The sequence below is a fragment of the Sceloporus undulatus genome, chromosome 6, assembly GCF_019175285.1.
Source record: "Sceloporus undulatus isolate JIND9_A2432 ecotype Alabama chromosome 6, SceUnd_v1.1, whole genome shotgun sequence".
In the NCBI taxonomy this organism is placed as follows: Eukaryota; Metazoa; Chordata; class Lepidosauria; order Squamata; family Phrynosomatidae; genus Sceloporus; species Sceloporus undulatus.
The window spans coordinates 34767061-34786979 of record NC_056527.1 but is presented as its reverse complement, the minus strand read 5'-3'; the positions used below and the strand labels follow the sequence as shown (position 1 = coordinate 34786979).

The 19919-nt window shown below is 41.4% G+C and overlaps 1 protein-coding gene across 1 annotated transcript in view; it reads right to left on the bottom strand.

Moving 5' to 3' along the window:
* Positions 1-13063, bottom strand: part of PHF14 (PHD finger protein 14) — a 176566-nt gene extending 163503 nt beyond the window's left edge. Inside the window, 2 exon segments of the mRNA XM_042474907.1 lie at positions 10664-10774; positions 12901-13063. Of these exon segments, the coding sequence (XP_042330841.1) occupies positions 10664-10774; positions 12901-12931 (142 nt within the window). The 5' untranslated portion in view covers positions 12932-13063.
* Positions 13064-19919: the final 6856 nt, after the last annotated feature.

The following is a 19919-nucleotide window of genomic DNA, read 5'->3' as shown; positions in this document are numbered from 1 at the left end:
CCCACTTTATGAATAAGAAAATTTTTGGTATACATAGGGGGCTTCAAAACCAAATCCTGCTGATACGGCGGGCTAACTGTAAATACTATCATCATAGATATCTACATATTGGAAAGAACATTGATTCTTCCTAATCCAAATAAAACTGAGGAATATTGAAGATTCTTTCCATTGCTTGATTTTAGCCATGAACATAAATATGATATGAACATGTTAACTGTAAAACCTGTAATCTTAGTCAATACATATAAGCAATTACATTCAATTCTAGTGTACTGTTTTATATGCAGCACTTTGGGAATTTTCCAAATCAAAGGAATAAAAGTAGTATCAGAATCACTGCTGTAATACTTTTTTAATGTACCGTATTTGACTTTTCATGTTATCAATAATAAAATTATCAACAGCATAAGTGAATCATTAATGTATTTCAGATAAAGAAAATGATTGGGCTTTATACAGGGTATCTGAAAAATATCTTTACAATTTCAATTCTAGATATAATTCAAATTGTGGAGATAATTTTCAGACACCCTGTATTAGCACTTATTTTAGGAGGTAACTAGTTATTATTTTTAAATTGCATTTCTGCTTTTACAACTTAAGCCAGTTCAGATGTGCACAGTAAACATACTTTTCACACTAAAACTCTTAGGTGTTTCATTCATGTGAAGAGCCGTACATGTGACTAATGCCTTAATAAACCCAGCCATAGCTTTCCTGAGACCTGTTTTCTTCACAATGGTGATACAGTTTCAGGAGATCTGGCATATACAAAGTTCTTCACATGAACATATCCAATGGAGTGCTGGGTCACACTGTACAAAGCAATTCTATATTTAATCACAATTATAATCACAATGATAATTTTAATAATAGTAATCACAATAATCATAACTGGGAACAACCTTTCAAGTGCAACTGAAAAACAAAACATCTGGTCATCATAAGACAATATACATCAAGGCAAAATGAAGTAAGAGAATGTTAAGCGAGCCAGAGAACCTTAAAAAATACCCACCTAGAAGACAGGCTGACACTACACTCTTATTATCTCTGTAGCAATGAGGATGGAAATAATCTAGTTTTCTATTATCATCATATCCTTAACAAGCTGAAGGACACTTCATTAAAAACCAAATTTAAAACCATTTCCTTATTACAGCATGAATTTTTTAAAAGTGATTTATCATTCTAATTTTACAGTAACATCTTATAAACATTAACTACTTAAAGAGTAACTGTTACTCCTGCATTACTTTAAAGTTACTTTTTGTTTTTTTAAAATACTTAAATAAAAATCTGCCATAATTAACACTTTAAAACAATGGTTTACAATTAACAAGAAAACATGCTACTTAAAAAGTTACAATGTTAATGTCATTGTCATTACATTATTTTTTAAAAAAACTTATGTTCTCATTATCCCAATATGTAACATTAATTGTATCATGTTGTTTCCCAACTCTTGTTACCATTATGTAACCAGTATCATGTCATTATCCAACTCTGGTTACAATTATTTTTCTCCCAGGCCCCCATAAATCTCCTTCCCAGATCATCTCTGGAGAGAGCCCTCAAGTCAACACTACCATATACTGACTGACATGTTCCCTGGAAGAGATGCTGCTCTATTCCCCGACTGTACTGTTAACTGGTAATTTAATTGATAATTGTGGCTGATATGCTGAGATTTTAATGTTAGTAATTTGTTTAAAGATTTCTATGTACATGTTGGATTTTACCTAGTCTGTAACCCTGCTTCGATCCAATGGGAGAGGCGGGGAAATATAAATAAAATTTTTATTATTTATTATTATTACCTCCATAATCCCAAGTCCTCCAGCACTTGCCTGTTCCAAAGCCCAGCACAGTATGATTCTCTTGAGTCAAGATCAGAATATTCATATTGTTCTGGGCTTTGGTAGTAAGTATGTATTATTACAGTGCACCCTTGTTTTATGCGGGGGATCTGTTCTGGACCTCCCCCGCGTATAAAAAACCCACATGCTCGAGACCCATTGCAAGTAATGGGGCTCATGCTTGTGGCGGTGCGCAGCGGCTCGCACGCGCCATTGTTTCTTCTGGCATATGGCACCCGCGTAACACACGGGCACACTGTATTATTATTATTTATTTGTATCACGCTCTTTTCTCAGAACTTGGACTCAGAGTGGCTTCGCAATATTAAAAAAAATACAATAAAAAACAGAAAAGAGGTGCATTGACAAGGAATTAAATTAATTACAATGTTAAAATAGACAGCTATTAAAAGAATAAAATACATTTTAAAAAGATAAAACTGTATAAAACATTTTAAGATGAAACAAGCTGGTCCTTTACAAACATTCCGTTTTAAAATCCTGTCTGAATAGGTAGGTCTTAGCCTGCCGGCAGAAAGCCAACAAGGGGAAGCCATTCTGGCCTCCCTGGGAAGGGAGTTCCAGAGTCTAGGGGGCAGCCACCGAGAAGGCCCCCTCTCGTGTCCCCACAAACCGTGTCTTCAGGGGGACCCCATTCAACACAGGCTGGATCCCTATTCCCTGATGTGCCTTATGGCTGATCAGGAACACATCTGTTTAGTCTGGATTAAGTTTCAACTTGTTTGCCCTTATCTAGTCCATTACTGATGGCACACACTGGTTTAGAATCAGGACAGCCTCCTTGGATTGAGGTGGAAAGTAGTAGAGTTGAGTGTCATCTGCATATTGATGACACTGCACTGCAAAACTCCAGACAATCTCGCCCAGAGGATTCATGTATATGTTAAATAGCATAGGGGACAACACAGAACCCTAAGGAACTCCACAGGCCAATAGCCAGGTGGTCAAGCAGGAGTCCCCCAGCACCACCTTCTGGGTTCACCCCTCCAGAAAGGAACGGAGCCACTGTAAAACAGTACCTCCATGTCCCATCCCAGAGAGGCAGCCCAGAAGGATACCATGGTTGATGGTACCAAAAACTGCTGAGAGGTCCAGTAGAACCAACAGGGACACACTCCCCCTGTCCAGTTCCCTGCATAGGTCATCCACCAAGATGACCAAAGCTGTCTCTGTTCCATAGCCAGGTCTGAAACCAGATTGAAATGGATCTAGATAATCCGTTTCATCCATAAACCCCTGGAGTTGGGAAACCATCACACATTCCTGTACCTTGCCCAAAAATGGTAGGCTGGACACTGGTCGAAAATTATCCATTATAGTAGGATTCAGGGATGGCTTTTTTTTAAACAAAGGTCTCACAACATGCTGGGCCTTTGTCTTGTTGTAGGGAGGCACTGACTACCTCCTTCCCCCACTGAGCCAGTCCCCCTGTGGCCTGTTTAATCAGCCAAGAAGGACACGGATCTAAGACATATGTGGTAGCTTTCACCTCTCCAAGGAGCCTGTCCACATCATCAGGATGTACAAGTTGAAAAGTATCCATTAACAATGGACATACAGGTGCCTACAGCATCCATGTCGGAGCGGATCTGAGTGACTTAATCCGCAAAGTGCAGTGCAAATTCTTCACAGCATGCCGCCAAGTGGTTTGCATTTTTTACTTGAAGGTGAGTGTGTAAAAGACTCCTGACCACTTGGAACAGCTCTGCTGCATGATTCCATACAGGTGCAATGCTGGTAGCAAAAAATAATTTCTTTGCTGCCCGCATTGCCATAGAGTAGGCCTTCAAATAGGCTCTAGTCCATGTTTGGTCAGATTCATTTCAAGTCTTCTGCCAACATCACTGTAGTCTCATTCTCACTTCATCACTCTTAACTCCCTGGAGAACCAGGGGGCTGGTTTGGCTCCACTCCGTAAAAGGGAAATCTCAGGACCAATTGTGTCCACCACCCTGGCCATTTCCTCATTCCAAAGGTCGGCTGGAGCTTCAACAGAAGCACCTTCCGAGGTGATACAAAACTCCCCAAGAGCACTCAGGAATCCATCTGGATCCATCAGCCTCCTGGGAAGACCATCCTAATTGGTCCCCCACTCCTGTAGAGATTCCAAGTCCCAGTGACTCTAAACCTTACCGAATAATGATCTGTTCATGACAATGGAACTACAGAGAGTTCTTCCACACCAAGATCATCATCACCCCACCCCACCCAGCACAGAAAACAAGGTCCAGAGTGTGCGCCAAAATAACTTGCATTAATTGGACTGCTTCTAAGGCCAGTATGACATGAGACAGCCATTCCTCTCATCTCATCTCCTGAGCCCTCTAGCAAATACAGCAAACTGAGGAGGTCTAATGTCACAGTGAAGCAGCATCTGACAGCATGGCTTCTAAATGTTCCAGAGCTCAGAGCAAAGTGAAAATTCCTTGCTCCTGTCTTAACTTCTCTTGCACACTTGTAGAATCTAGGGAAGAAAAGCAGCCAACGATGACATATAACATCTATCTAGTAAATTACGTCAAATTTTTTGGACCCCTGCTTATTTTGACATTTACTTTAGTTTGCTCAAACTGCACCCACCCAAACAGTCAGGCCTATTCACACAAACATATATGTATCTTGCTCCTGTACAGCCCACCTGCCCCAACTGCAGGCTTGCCATCTGCATATTTGAGCCTTCGCAGATGGCAAACCCCACTGGCCCTTATGGTAGCATGTGCATGAATGTATGCATGCACCACCATTAAGAACAAGAGAACTTGAGATCCTGCAGTTTTTGGCATCTGCTGGATGGGAGCAGGAGTCCGACTGTGCAACTAAATGGGAAACTCTGTAAAGCAAATTTATTTAAACAATATAATTACAAAAATATAAGCCAAATTCCTCAAATATCTTGATAACACAAATATATGCAAAACTCTTTCTCGAATTGCAGCTCTCATTCTCACTTTAAAGATCTCTGCAAATGATCAGTTCAGGCCTCTGCGAGACCATTCTTTCCCTCCTCAGTTCACAAGGCTTGGATAAAAGGGACAGAGATGGAAGAGAGAGAAAGGAAAGTGGTTGTGGATTTGCTCACTGTTGGCTGTAACATCTCCCAGCACTAGCTTCAGCCCCACCAAATGGCAGCACTTGACTTCACCCACTACCATCATGCAACTCCTGAACAGATTGTCCTCAAGAGAACAAAGACACTGACAGGAAAATATGATTAGTGACTGTATGAATAATAGCAGGTTTGTATGTGTATGTGCCTTCAACTTGTCTGTTGACTTATGGTGACTCCATGAATTTCATAGGGTTTCCTTCCTCTAAGATATAGCATCTGGTATTTATTGGCAGTCTCCCATCCAAGTACTAACCAGAGCTGATTCTGCTCAGCTTCCAAGATCAAATGAGATCTGGTGCCTTTAGGGTATTTAGGCAGTGGTAGGTTTATTATCTCCTATATTCAAAAGGTGATAATAAATGGCGTTTCTTATGAACACTCATACGCAAGAGACCTGAAGACTGTAAGCATGAGGTAAGACTCAAAGCGACAAGGAAGTTAATTAAAGGACAACCTCTATATTCCCAATTTATTATGATCACTCTCAATTCAAGACTCCAATAAAATACAATTCAAGGATTCAGGTGACATAACAAGCAAAACTTTCAGAATTTTCATTCCACATTTGAAACATTAAAATGCTGAATGAATCTCAACATTCTTTATCAACAAAGTCTGCTAATTTTGATATACATTATCTTTCTTTATTAAATTGCCAATTGTGGCACAGTTTTCCTCAAACAACAGTGGAGACAAAAATGTATCACTACACTTCTGCCTCTTCATTTAAAAATATCAAGCAAAAGTTACAGGGGTGTTCAAAGAACAACATATAAACAACATGTAACTGGTGTGGTTTAAGGAGCTAGCCAATTTTTCAAAAGCAAGGGGAGGGGAATCAAGTGTTAATATCAAGTCCTTAAACTGTGAATTTGAATTATTTCAATTAATGTTGCATTATGGTGTAACTTACCTAGCAAAAAATGCCACCAAGTAAAGCAAATTGCTGACTACTGATAAAAGACCACAAATTGTATTTTTATTTATTTAATTTATATCCTGCCCTTCACCTTGGACAGCAGGACTGTGGGTCTTGTATCTGAAAACCAAAATTTTATTCACAAGGTTAATGTGAATGCTTTAAAATATTCCAATCCACGGGGGCAAATTTTTGATATGACCAACTGCAATTGCCACTACAAAGCTACCCAAACATGCATGAACAGATGGGTTTGAATTGCAGTGTATTCAAAGTAGATTTCTCTCAATGGCAGATATGAGTTATCACAAAAAAGCATCTGGTAGTTGTAAAGTACTATTTAAGTAACCATTAATCTGACTGTTCATGTGCAACCAGAAGAACAGTTGTTAATTAACAATAGTAGGAAGACACAACACTCTACCTCTTATTTTTTTTCCAAGTGGTCACATGGAGGCTACAGAACGGCTCTCTAGGATCAGTTTAGGGGTCAATGAGGGCAAAAAAAGCTAAGACTAAATCCAGATAAGGTCCTGTCAGGGGAAGACCTTCCAGTTTGGGTGGAGGTTTGAAATTAGTGCTGGATAGGACTATGTTCATTATGCATGGAAAACTGTATAGCTAGAAGTTTGTTGTGAAACCAGCACTACTTGTGTGAGAAGTACATGTAAGCTTTAACCAGCATTGGCAAATTTGCCAACTGTGTCCCTGTTTACAATCAACCATGTCCTAGCTACAACCTGACTTGACTACTTTCACAGACTTTATATATTGCTTCTCTTTAAAGACAGTTCAGCAGCTTCAGTATTAGTATGTGGCAGTTTGAGAGCTAGGCAGTCACAGCATATAATACCAATTCAGTACCAAGTAACTGCACTTGCTGTTTATGAATTTGTAGGTCTAACTTCAAGTCATTTACTGCCCTGAATGTTCTAGGGCCAGACTATCTGAAGGGCTTCTTTCATTTATATCAATCTGCCTGGGTTTTAGGCTTAGTCATGGAGGACCTCACTATTAGGAATTATTTGACTGGCAGGCACAATACTGTTTTCTTGGTGCTAGACCCATCCTTATTGTCTTACCAGAGCTATGTATGTGCATCCCATCATGTTTTAAGACAGGTCTTCAAGAGCTAGATGACTTGGTCAGATTTTAGATGAAAGGATGCCAATTTTTATTTTATGTTTTCATAGTGGTTATTTTAATGTGCTGCTTATTGTGTTATGATAGCTATTTTTTTAAAAAAAAATGCCTTGGAAATTAGCTTTAGAAGTTGCTTTGCCTCAAAAGGCAGTATAAAATATTTTTTAACAAATAAAAATAAAACGATAAAATACTAATGGCACTTTATATAGGCCATGGGTGGGCAAAGTGTGATCTGTATGCTTCATGCAACTCCCTAGAACCATTTTAATGGCCTCCCAGAGGTCCCCAAGGGTTAATTTTTTGGGAGGGAAAACAAAATCAAATTGACACCTAGGGAGTGTGAAAGGCATTTCTACTATGTTTGCTAGGCCTCCTGGACCTCCCTCGAAGTCAAAACAAGTATTTGCACATTTTTTCCAAAAGGTTTTTTGTCTGAAAATGCCCCAAAAATGCTTTTTAGGAGGACAGAAAGGCCCCCGAACATGATGGGAACAGCCCCAATGTCCCCCAGAGAACACCCGGGGGCAAAATTGTTCATTTGTTTTGCAGAAGCAGTTGCAGTGGGGGATGCGGACTGTCATGTCCAGGAGGGTATTATAATAGGGTAGCATAAGATTTCATATACTTAAGTCTACATCATCAGATGTAAATTTAAGTATATGAAAGCTTATGCTACCTTATTGTAAGATAATGAGCCATGGGAAATCAAACCCAAGGCCTATCTCATGTAACCAAAACCCTATGGAAAACCTACATGCAGGACTAGACTGCCCTCTTAATTGAGTTTTCGAGCCCGTAGAATATTCAGAAGCACATTCTCTTTGATACTTGAATCAATTCATAGATATCAAGATTAGCTACCAGACCGCAAGGTGCTCCAGAAAAAACCTGAGGGGTTTGTTAGACAGCAGCATTATGATTAGTTATTTCTCCTATTTTTGCACAAACTTCCATATTTCTTTGTCTTCAAGTTGCTTTTAAGTTACACAATGGGACTGATATACAACAGGATGTGCTCGCATTAGTCTTGATACACATCAATTGGTCCCAATGCACATCAGGCACCAATACACATTGAGCACCTTTGCTGGTGTTCAGTTAATACATCTTCACAATTCAGTAAAGGGGCTTCTCAGCATCTCTGATATGCAGTTGGGTTTATGTAAAGTTACATAACCTAATAGGATATACAGAATTCCATCATTCATTTCCTGAAAATATGCACTGTTGTTTGAGCATATTTACTGAATTATTCTGAGCAATGTACAACCAATAAATTAGAGGTTATTATTTCTTTATAACAATGATCCTCAAGTGCACCTTATCGTTGTGTGCCTTTGTTGTTTTCGATTTCTGATGATCCTAAATTGAACCTATCACAGGCTTTAATTGGAAAAATTTCTCTGGGGGTTGGGGGGTCCCTTGGCCTTCCTTTGAGGTTGAGAGAGTGTGACTAGCTCAAGCACCCAGTCGTCTTTGGGATCATAGTCCAATAGTGAAACCATTACACCATGCTGGCTCAATATTTTAATCAGAATTACAGTTACATTACAAAAAATATTTCTATAGACTTTGCAGCTACTGTTAAATGTTGTACACCAAGAAATGATCTCTGTGTAGCTTGGTTCTACTTTAAAACACTAAATCACTGAACCATCTTGTCCAAATCCATATATAGCCTATTTATTGTTACTTGATAATACTGAAAAAAAATTGTACAAGTTTATAAAATATCAGCTCAGACTTACAGTATGAAATGCTGTAAAAGATTTTAACTTGAAAAAAACCATGTTAGTATACTAATCTTAATGCACTGTTTGTCAGTGTCTTCAAACCGAAAGTTACAAAGATGCTTAAACTTGGAACATGCATTTACCATGCAAATCTTGGCTTTAAAGAAAAAAGTGTAGTGATTTTAATCATGTATAAACAGCATGCACAAATCAGCAGTCATTGCAATTTTCCAAAGCGTTGCTTTCCAAAAATGACTAGAAATAGTTTTTTGTGGGTTTTTCGGGCTATGTGGCCATGTTCTAGAGGAGTTTCTTCCTGACGAACATGGCCACATAGCCCGAAAAACCCACAAAAACTATGGATGCCGGCCATGAAAGCCTTCGACTTCACATGACTAGAAATACATTATTTGAATGTATGCTTACATGCGTAGTGCAATGCACAATTCTTACATAGTTAATGTATGCCCAAAGCTAGCTTTAGTAGATGTAGGTCCAAAACACACTACAGAAATAATCCAATTTGAGACCACTTTAACTGACCTGGCTTAATGCCAGGGAATTCTGGACACTGTAGTTTGTTGAGAGCTGTGCTGCCACAATAAACTTCGGTTTCCATGTTTCCCTAGCAATGAGCCAATTATTTCTGCAGTGTGTTTTGGACCTTAGTCAGGCTTAAAGCACATCTATGAAAATCAACAGGTTACTCATGATTAACTTAAATTGTAGTAATTATGATGGGTCTATTTTAATTGTGGCTAAGTCAGCATGCAACTCACAGCGCAAATTCAAGACAAAAAAAAAGTTCCACCACGAGTGTGTATATCTACAAAACTTGTTGCAAGGCAGAAGAATTCCATGACAAGAACTCAAGAACAAAATTTAAGTGGATTTTGTGCCAGTTCAGTTGGAAGTCCATTCCATCAAGTCCCCCTATTGAGTGCTGAATACTCATACACAAAGGTATATGTCTCATCCCATTATTTGAATTACTGTACAGTTCTACTAATGACTACTCCATTCAAAGCTTGCTGACAGTTTTCTAAAGGCATCTGGTTGACCACTGTGTGTGAACACAATGCTGTACCAGACAGGCCTTTGGTGTGATCCATCATAATTCTTATCGAATTTCTATGTGCTATGAACATTTCGTATGCTTGCTCTCACCAGCAGTTTCTAGAACTATATTGTTGATGGGCTAACAGAGCATCAATGACCAAAAAGTTAGAATGGGGTTACAGGCTTTGAGGCAGAAAAAAAGAAGAAGAGAATTTTGGAACTATATGTGAAGAGCTAGAAGAGAGAAAGGAAAGCAAGTAACAGAAGGCTGGAAGAAAAACAGGAAACTGGAAGACAGGATAGCAGTGCTGGACAGCTGGCCAAGACAAAAAGATAGATCAGAGTAATTCTGAAAATGGCTGATTTGCAGATATGAGAAGATAGACAAAACTGGGCAGAAAGGATTTGTTCTTGAAGGCATTGCCAGAAAAGTGAGCCTAGACAGAGAAAGGCACAAAACCTGGTAGAGGGACAGAGGAAGAGGGCATGTTGAGAGAATACAGCATATGTCCAAGATCTTTGGAGAACCCCCATATCCTAGACCACTCTCCCAACTCTCCAGCCTTCAATGTCTTGTTGGCCCCTTCAAATTTATTTTTCATTCCCTGAGCTGTTCCTGGGCAATGGCTGATGGAGAAAAATGATTGCCAAATGGATCTGAGTTCTTCTCCATTCAAACAAAAAGGGACCAAAACCTAAAAATGTTTTGCATGTAAAGTAATACAACTGAATTAAAAAGCAGACAGCAATATGGGGTGGGTGGGGTATCCAACCTAAAGAAATTGTGAAACACAAGGAAGGGCAAAACATTTACCTGAAGCATCTCCAACCTTAAAGTCACTGTCATCTGAACTGTCATAATCTAGAGCTTCCAGCAGGGAAGCAGCCAAAGGCTTCACCTGCCTCCGTTTTGAGCTACGATCCACTGTGAAAAAAGACGAGAAAAAGAGAGAAAAAAATAGAAAGAGAGAGAGAGACATGTTTCTTTTTCTGGTTCCAATATGTTAAGATGCAATGGGGAAGGGGCGAATCACAGGATTTTTCAAAGGAGAAGTTTCACCACCATAACGATCACTTTATTTTCTGTATGCAAAGGGATCTTGCAGCACCTTTGAAACTAAGGTCCTGAACAGAGGCCAAAATAAAGCTGCTTCGGGTCACTTTGGAGGTATGCTCTTTAAATGATGCATGCGTCCTAAGAGGCCGGAAGCTGCACCGAAGCCACGCTCCAGTCCTAAGGATTGGAGCGTAGCTTTGACACAGCTTCCGGCCTCTTAAGATGCATGCGTCGTTTAAACAGCATACCTCCAAAGTGACCCGAAGCAGCTTTATTTTGGCCTGTCTGTTCAGGCCCTAACTGAAAGACAAGTCGGTAGCATGAGCTTTTGTAGACTTAAGTATGTTCCCTCAGATACATTTGTAGGCTCAAGTCTACAAAAGCTCATGTGGGGTGTAGTGGTTTGACTATAAGATATATATTGGCTGAATGATCATTATAAATCCTCTTAAAATTACACATGGTTGAACTACAACTCTGGAGACCAGGGCTGGATTCCCAGCTTGGCCATGAAACCCACTATCTTGGGCGAGTGACACTCTCTCAGCCTCGGAGGATGGTAATGGCAGACACCCTCTGAACAGGTGTTACCAAGGGATATGATTGCCTTAGGGTTGGTATAAGTCCGAAACGACTTGAAAGTACAGTCGCCCCTCCATTTTCACGGACTTGAGATCTACGGTTTTGATTATTCACGGAAGGGCAACCTCCATTAAAGTTAACAGTGCCGCGCCCATGATACCCACGCATGGGAGCATGCATCCATTCAAGCCTATGGGACTTGAATATATGTGAATTTCCAAATTCACCGGGGGGGGGGTTCCCCAGAATGGACCGCCCATTAATTTGGAGGGAGGACTGTACACAGCAACAAGAAGACTCAATGCAAGCCACAGGATTTAAACCAATTAAGAATCATGAGCAAGGTGTCCTCTTCCAAGCCAGTGAGATCTAACAGTCTGAGCGTTGGACTACAACTCTGGAGACCAGGGTTCAAGTCCCAGCTTGGCCATGGAAAGTCAATGGTGAAACTGGAGCGAGCTGCACTCTCTCAGCCTCAGAGGAACAGCTCAAACGTATTTGTAGACTCAAGTCCATCCAAAGCTCATGCTGCCCCAGTTTCTATTTGTCAGTTCACCTTCAAAGGTGCTGCGAGATCCCTTCTCTGATCGGGTTTTCCAGACTAACACGGCTATGTCTTTGGATTTGGCTATGTCCTCTGGGAAAAACCTTCTTCAGCCAATAAAGACCAGGTTGACAGCGGTTACCCAGAAGTCCTTCTCATCGGCTGCTCCCAAATTATGGAACGGCCTGTTGGAGGAGATCCGAAATATTACCAATCTTGACAGCTTTAAAATTGTAAGCCTGAGGTTAAGGAACCATCTAATTAAAATAATAATAATAATTGTAAGCCGCTCTGAGAGCCTTTAGGGCTGAAGGGCAGGGTATAAATACCGTAAATAAATAAATATTATTATTATTATCGCTTGTGTTTGTGTGTGATGGGGCTGCAAAAAAAAAAAAAAGGCTCCCTCCCATGGGATGGTTGAGAGGACGCCTCGTCTTCCTCCAGGTCCCAACTGGAAAGGAGGACCGGGGCCCACAAAAATGTAGGATAATAGAGGACAAAATGTAGGATGTGACCAAAACTGAAACAGCTAATATATATATTCAGGGACATACTAAAACTAATGACAGTATTTGGCCATAGGGAAATCATACTTTTCTATAGGATCACTGGGGAATACAGTACTTGCCCATAGGGAACCACTGGGGAATACTTGCCCATAGGGAATCATTGGGGAATACTTGCCCATAGGGAACCATTGGGGAATATTTGCCTATAGGGAATGGGCAAGCATTTCCCCAATGGTTCTCTATGGGGCCAGTATTCTCTATGGGGCAAGTATGGCTTCCCTATGGGCAAGTGCTGCCCTTTGTTTTAGTACGTTTAGTACGTTCCCGTCCCTCAGGGGCTCCTCCGCCGGACTTACTCACTGGAGCCGAGCAGCCGCTGCCGGGCATACGGGAAGCGGCCAAGCCCTCAGGCCAAGAGAGGCTGCGGCGTCCCTGCAGGCCAGCTCCGTCGCCCAGACAATAGGCGAAGCGCCGCCCCGGATGCACTTCCCTAGCCTCCTCCTTTCACTCCCAAAACCCAGAAACAGGAACCGCGCCGCCTCAGGAACTTCCGGTGGGCTCGGACGCATGCGCCCTGGGCAGACCTGAAGGCTTTTCTTTGCCAGCACTCGGATCGGGAAGAGTGCTTTGCTCTTCAGAAGCGGCCCAAAACACAGTGGTCCCAAACTGTGATTTTGGACTTCAGCTCCCAGAGTCCCAGGCTATTGGACGTCATAGCTGAGGCTTCTGGGAAATGAAGTCCCAAATCTCTTAAAGCTGAACAAGAACATGGCACTGTTCTCATTTTCCAAACTGTGTTCAATGAGGGATTGAGGACTTCAGCTCCCAGAATCTTGGGCTATTGGCCAACATGGCTGAGGCTTCTGGGAGATGAAGTCCAAAATCTCTTAAAGGGCACAGTTTGGGGAACCGCTGCTGTAGAGAAATAACACTCCGCATTACCACACTAAACTACACTCATAACACTGCTATACCACTCTTAACTGCTCTGACTGCCTCCTGTTGCATTCTGGGATTTGCAGTTTAATGAGGGGCATTTGGGATTCTCAGCCAGAGAGCTCTTAGGCCTCACTGAACTACAAAACTCAGAATGCAACAGGAGGCAGACAGAGCAGTGAAAGTGGAATAGTAGCGCTATAAGAGTCTAGTGCTATAATCTAGCCAGTTTGGAAACCGCCTTAACTGTCCTGCCTCAGTGCTAGGGGATCCTGGGAATCGTAGAATTCAAAGAAACAGGTTCAAAAAAACACTGCAGAAATAATTCAGTTTGAGAACGCTTTAACTGTGCTAGGGAATTCTGGGAATTGTAGTTTTGTGAGGCATTAGCCTTCTCTATCAGAGAGCTCTGGTGCCACAACAAACTACAGTTCCCAGGATTCCCTAGCACTGAGCTGTGACAGTTCAACTGGTGTCATACTGGATTATTTCTGCAGTGAAAAAACAATACAAAAGCATTAAAGTGTAGATACAAAGCTTCTTTAAAAGATAATTTTAAAAACACGGTTGCTGTTGTCTTCACATTATCTCTGACTATTTCTGCAAGTCACCCCCTCTAAGCCTTAGGGAAAGGCAATGGCAAACCCCCTCTGAACAAATCTTGACAAGAAAACCCCATAATAGGTTTGCCTTTGGGTCTCCATGGGGTGAAAGAGATGGGCTGAATGAAGTGGCTTCTGGCTGCTTTGGAGGCATGCCTATTAAACGACACATGTCTCCATAGTGCGCAGAAGCTGTGCTGAAACCACGCTCTGGTCCTTAAGACCGAAGCAAAAAGGAGCCAGGATAATGTGAGTCCTGGCGGCACCTATGTCTGCTGTAGCCAGAAGAGGGTTGGACATCTGCGGTCTGCATGGCCAACTGCCAAAGTGGCCATGCAGACCGCAGATGTCCAATCCTCTTCTGGCTACAGCAGACTCAGGCCACTGTTTAGTACCTATCTGTCCTCCCAGCCCCATACGTCTGAAACAGACTTGAAGGCACACAACAACACCAACAGTCAGTTTAAGGAGGAGGTCCACTAGTGTCTCTAGGGTTGGTGTCACCTAGTGTGGCAACACATGGTGTCACGCATACCCCAACAATGACTTCCTCCCATGCCACACCATACGGAATCCTTAGTAACAATTTTTTTACTAATGTCGCTCCTAAATTGTATTTCCCATGTATCAGTCAATGTAATTGCAACAGTTGTGACACAAACAACTAGCAAAATTAAAATAATTTAAGGGCTCTTCAGACCGACCATTAAGGCTGGCCTGGGGGCAGAGTTGGGGCATTACGTCCACATGACTCATGCCCTGACTCTGCCCCAGGTCACCGTGATGCTGCACGCCACTTCACATGGCACGCTGCATCATGGCAATCCTCCAGTGCTGTGTCCACACAATACAGCACCGTATAGCTGCGGCGCCACAGCTATCGTGCCCTTTCCAGGTCGTAAAAAGGAGCTGCTTTTTGCCGCTCCTTTTTGTGCCCTGGAAAGGCTGGATCAGGGCCGTGGCATGTAGTTGCTGCAGCCCCATCTGGCTAGGAAAGGAGCAGCATCGTGCCATCCCTCAGGGACTGGCTGACTATTTTCTCTCTTTTCTCCTCCCACTGAGCCTCACCCCACTAAAATCATCTTTTCCACTGAGCTCCAGCATTTTAAGGGGATGCAGGTGAATGCCATAGCCTGTGTCTGCCAAAAACCTGATGTCTGAGGAGCACTGGGATCAGCCCTCCACTTTGGGTGTTACCTGTTCTGATCTGTACCCCCTGCACCACCCTAGTGACACCCCTGGAGAGGTCTCAGTGTTGTTATATTATTCTGTTCAGTATGCTTATATCCTGTTTGTGTCTTTTACCAATGAACTCAAGGGGCTTACATAGGATTCTGCTCCACTTACTTATCTGAGCATCGGCTGTGTCTAAACACTGGGTTCTTTGTAAAGTCCAGCAATTTATATATGACAGTCTCCGCAGCCATTCAGGCTGCAAGAAAAAAAAAATTAATTTCTTGGCCAAAACAAGAAATTAATTCTTGTAGTTTTCATCTCCACAATGATCCAGCAAAACTAATGGTTTTCAGTGAATCCAAAGAAATTGGTTTATATCAGGAAATCTCAAAAATTAAAATTTGTTAATCTTAAATGTCTGATACATTTCTTCCTCCTTCCACTTCCTTTCCTCCTTTTATGCTACAAGAGATTAACAGCTACTTCTTCACACTAGTATGTTGCTATTGGGAAAATCTGTCCCTCCCTCACCTGTGATTACTATGAATATGTCAACAACTACACTCAGAGGGAATAGGGAAACTCCAGGAGCTTGCAGATTACAACAGTTCACGTGCTAATAATAATTATTAAAGATGACAGTGATGATGATGATATGATGATGATGTCCCATAGCAGCCAGTGCATCAGCCTTGATTAGTTTGACTTAGGTGGGTACCTCATTTGCCTTTAGATCATGCCCTGGGGCAATGTATGTCTCCAAAACATATACAATAGACATTTTCAATAGCGATGGGGAATTTAGGGCACTTGACAATAAGCATCTCTGTCTTATCTGAATTCACTTTCAGTTTATTTTCCTCATCCAGCCAATTACCTCCTCCAGACATTCCTTCAGAGGAGATACACTGCCCTCAGTTGATGCTATTATTGAAGGCATAAAGAAATATTTGGGTGTCATTAGCATGCAAGTATAGTTGCCAGGTCAGGATTGTTCAAAGCCCTGAAGTTTCTGAGCCAAATTAAATGGAGGGTGCGTTTACACTGGCCCTTTAATCTGAGGCCAGTCCAGAGTATTATATCCCAGACTGGCCCCAAACCAACCACAATGGTGACAACACACACTGGGCCCTGTACCCTGAATTAAACAGAATTCATTTGCTTGAGTACAAATCAGTTTTTCCCCTTGTCCCTGGTGCTGCAGTTGCCTTGTCAGCCAAACAGCTCCCTGAACAGGGAGCTGCTTAGTTGAGGAAGACGTGGTGGTGGCAGCTCCCAAAAGGATCTATCCCCTTCCCTGTGCTGCTCAGTACACGGTAAGGGAGATGGTTCTGTCTTTGGTGTCTGGACAACTGGATTGGGCTGAATTGGACATGATCCAGTTGTCCAGACACCAAAGAGAACCAGAGTAAATCATGGGGTCTCTTTAGCCAAATTAATGGCTTAAAACAGACATTTTGCTGTGGATGTGGCCAGGACTGGGGTGAGTCCAGTGTGTATCCTTAATGTAGACAAGACCTAATAGAGAGGTCTTTGCTAAAGGACTTGTTTGCACATTAAGGTGAAATGGGATTATCCCCTATCACTAATTTAGAGAAATGGGATAAGGAACTTTTAATGTAGCCTGTTTGTTCCTAGGTGAATGCAGAGCAAAGCAGATTGTGAGTCCTGAAGCCATAATGTCTGGGAAGGAAGGAATAACCTAAATAAGTAAATATATAGATCTTTTGGAGTGTCTTTGCAAGCAGTAACAAATCAGTCAAAACCTGAAACTTGCCAAAAGCTGCTGCTCGGCTAGCTGAGCTGGACAACTGCACACAGCCCTTATCTCTTGCCTAGAGCTGAACCCACTAAAATGGCAGCATTTGCACTCTCGCCTCCCCTCTGAGATGAGATGACTCATGAAAACTGGAAAACCAGGGCCAGGCTCTGAGACATGGCAGCCTTATTGCCAGTGTGTAGTATATTCATTCTAATGGATGTTCATTACAGGAGTTCTCCAATGAGTGGGGGTTGTGGGTGTAGTGATCATATTTCAATGAACAAGGAACAGCAGCCTGGAAGAGCTGTCTCTTAAGGGGCAAATCCCAGAGAAACAAAACAGATGGGCAGAGACAGCATCAGTGGAGCAATGGACAGGATGGTGAGCTGTTCAGACAAGCAAGTTATGTAAAAGACATGATTATTATTATTTTGTTGTCATCATTTTGAAGACCTGGGGTGGGGGAGGCATCAAACAAGTAAACAATCTGCTCCCTTCCCTTCATCTTGATTTTTCTTTTGCTGCAAAACATGAGCCTCTACTCTGTGTCACACAGTAACACCTAACTCCTTTATCAACCCCATTTTTCTCTTATTGTGCTGGTTTGTGTGATGAACCCATGCTCAAAGGAACTTTTTGATGCCTCTGCGCCTTGTAGGAAAAGGGAAAATCAAAATATGCTGTATTTTGCTTATCACATAATTTACACCTCAATCTATGCTCCACTGATCAAATAAAAGAAGATAAGAATTTCTATCTCTGAAGTCTTATCACAGCTATATATTACACGCAATCATACAATGTGATTTAGATGGGCATATTGTATATATGCTTCAAAGAAGGATGACAGGCCTCAGTGCTCACATCAAAACATCTCATTATCTACCCCTCAGAAATATACTAATGCAGTCTTCCACACTTAAATGGAAACATCGTTAAGAACAAAGATATTATGCTAAGAAGAGGGAAATATTTCCCCACAGTAATTGGCAGAGCACACAAAATACAGACGCTTCCAAAAGCTGTAATCCAAAATGAAGATTGTAACCCTGGCAATTCTTTTCAGATTCTTCCCCCTCCACCCCTAAGCCCCACCATTGGTTTTTTATCAGCTACACCATAAAGCTATCAGATTGTACAAACCTGCCACCTGCTTTTGTACACATTATTAAAACTAGCTGTATTGCCTAACAGCTTTGGCACACCAAAGCTCTGATCCTAGAGCACAAGTTTATTCATATGTAAATGCCTTTCATTTTAGTGGAACTTGTTCATAAACTGCTCAGAGGCACTGTTATTCACAAGAGGTGCTGCGTATGAAAGCATGTGGTAGACCGTCTGCATTTTAAAATGTGCCCTTATGAGGGATGCTAGTCATGGCTTGAACGGCTACATGAAACACAGAGTGAGAGCCAGTGGATTGTTAAACCTTTGTTGTACATTGCTTCCACGTGATTTACAGGAACAACTTAGGGCATCGATGTTTCCAGAGTGCCGGTGAAACAGCATGGCATGAAATATATCTCAGACTGTACACATAAATGTGTTAATAGTTTAGGACACAAATTGATGTCTGAGGGTGCTAGTGACATGTTTTTTAAGTGCTAGGTATAGCACTTTTCATTTCAGACAAAATATTCTGAGATAGGATAAGGACATCCGCAGCCATTATGGAGCCTCCTTGCTCAAAAACAGGATAACTCACTCTCACTAGAAAACAACAACAAGAGGTTTTTATTTTTATTTTATGTAACTTTTATTAGTTTCCAAACGCTTGTGCTGTTAGGCAATAATGAAACCAAGTTCTACTGATTAATCTAACAAACACTAGAAATATTTTCCTTCTTGATAGACTAAATTCCCTCTTACATTCTCCCCCCAAAATTCATTGTTTCCACCCTAAGCTAAACCTGCCTTCCAAACCAATGATTTATCTGGCCCTTAGTAAATTCAACAAATTTTAATGAAGGCAGACATTTTGCTCACACTTTTCTTTGCAAAGAAAAAGTAGGATGAATAGATAAACCGTGGTAGAGCTCATAGTTTAAGCCAGAAATCCTAAGTGCACAACACACATTTACAGATTTAGGTGACCCTAAATGCATTTCATCTTATCTATGCCTTTCTGATATATATTTGAGACCTAGTTTAATCAGCTTTATCCTTTCTAGTATAGCTCAGAATTTATAGCCAAATAAATACAGTTAAGTTTCTATCCATTCCTGTTTGTTAATCCAGAGGGATATGGTGGCTGACCGGTTGAGATGCTGGCTCTGAAAGTTACAAGACTGGCAGATCAGCAGTTCGAGACCCAAGCACTGTGTGACGGAGTGAGCTCCCGCCACTAGTCCCAGCTTCTGCCAACCTAGCAATTTGAAAGAATGTTAAAGTGCAAGTAGGTAAATAGGTATCACTTCAGTGGTAAGGTAACAGCATTCCTTGCTCCTTTTTGCTCCCTCAAAAGATTGGATTGGGGCAGGGTCTAGCTAAGAAAGGGGAGGCTGGAGGCTACCCCTTAGGGTCTGTCTGTTGAGCCCCTTAGTCATCTTGGCTTTTAGGGAGCGTTCAGATTCTTGAAGCCAATTATTTGTCTTTTTAGCAGCCCATGATATCTGTAAAACTCTTCTCAAGCACCACCTGTCATATTTGTTCCTATCAAATTTCTTCATTGTACACTTTTCACAATCATATAAATAAGTTAAATATGTTGGTATGGGCAATCCTAACTTTAGTATTCAATGAAATATCTTGATGCTTCAGAATCTTGTCTAGTTCCTTCATAGCTGCCCTTCCAAAGCCAAGTCTTTTTCTGTTTTCTTGACTTCAATTTCCATTCTGATTGACTGAGCCAAGATATGGGGAATATTGAACTATTTCACTGTCTTCACCATCTACTTTA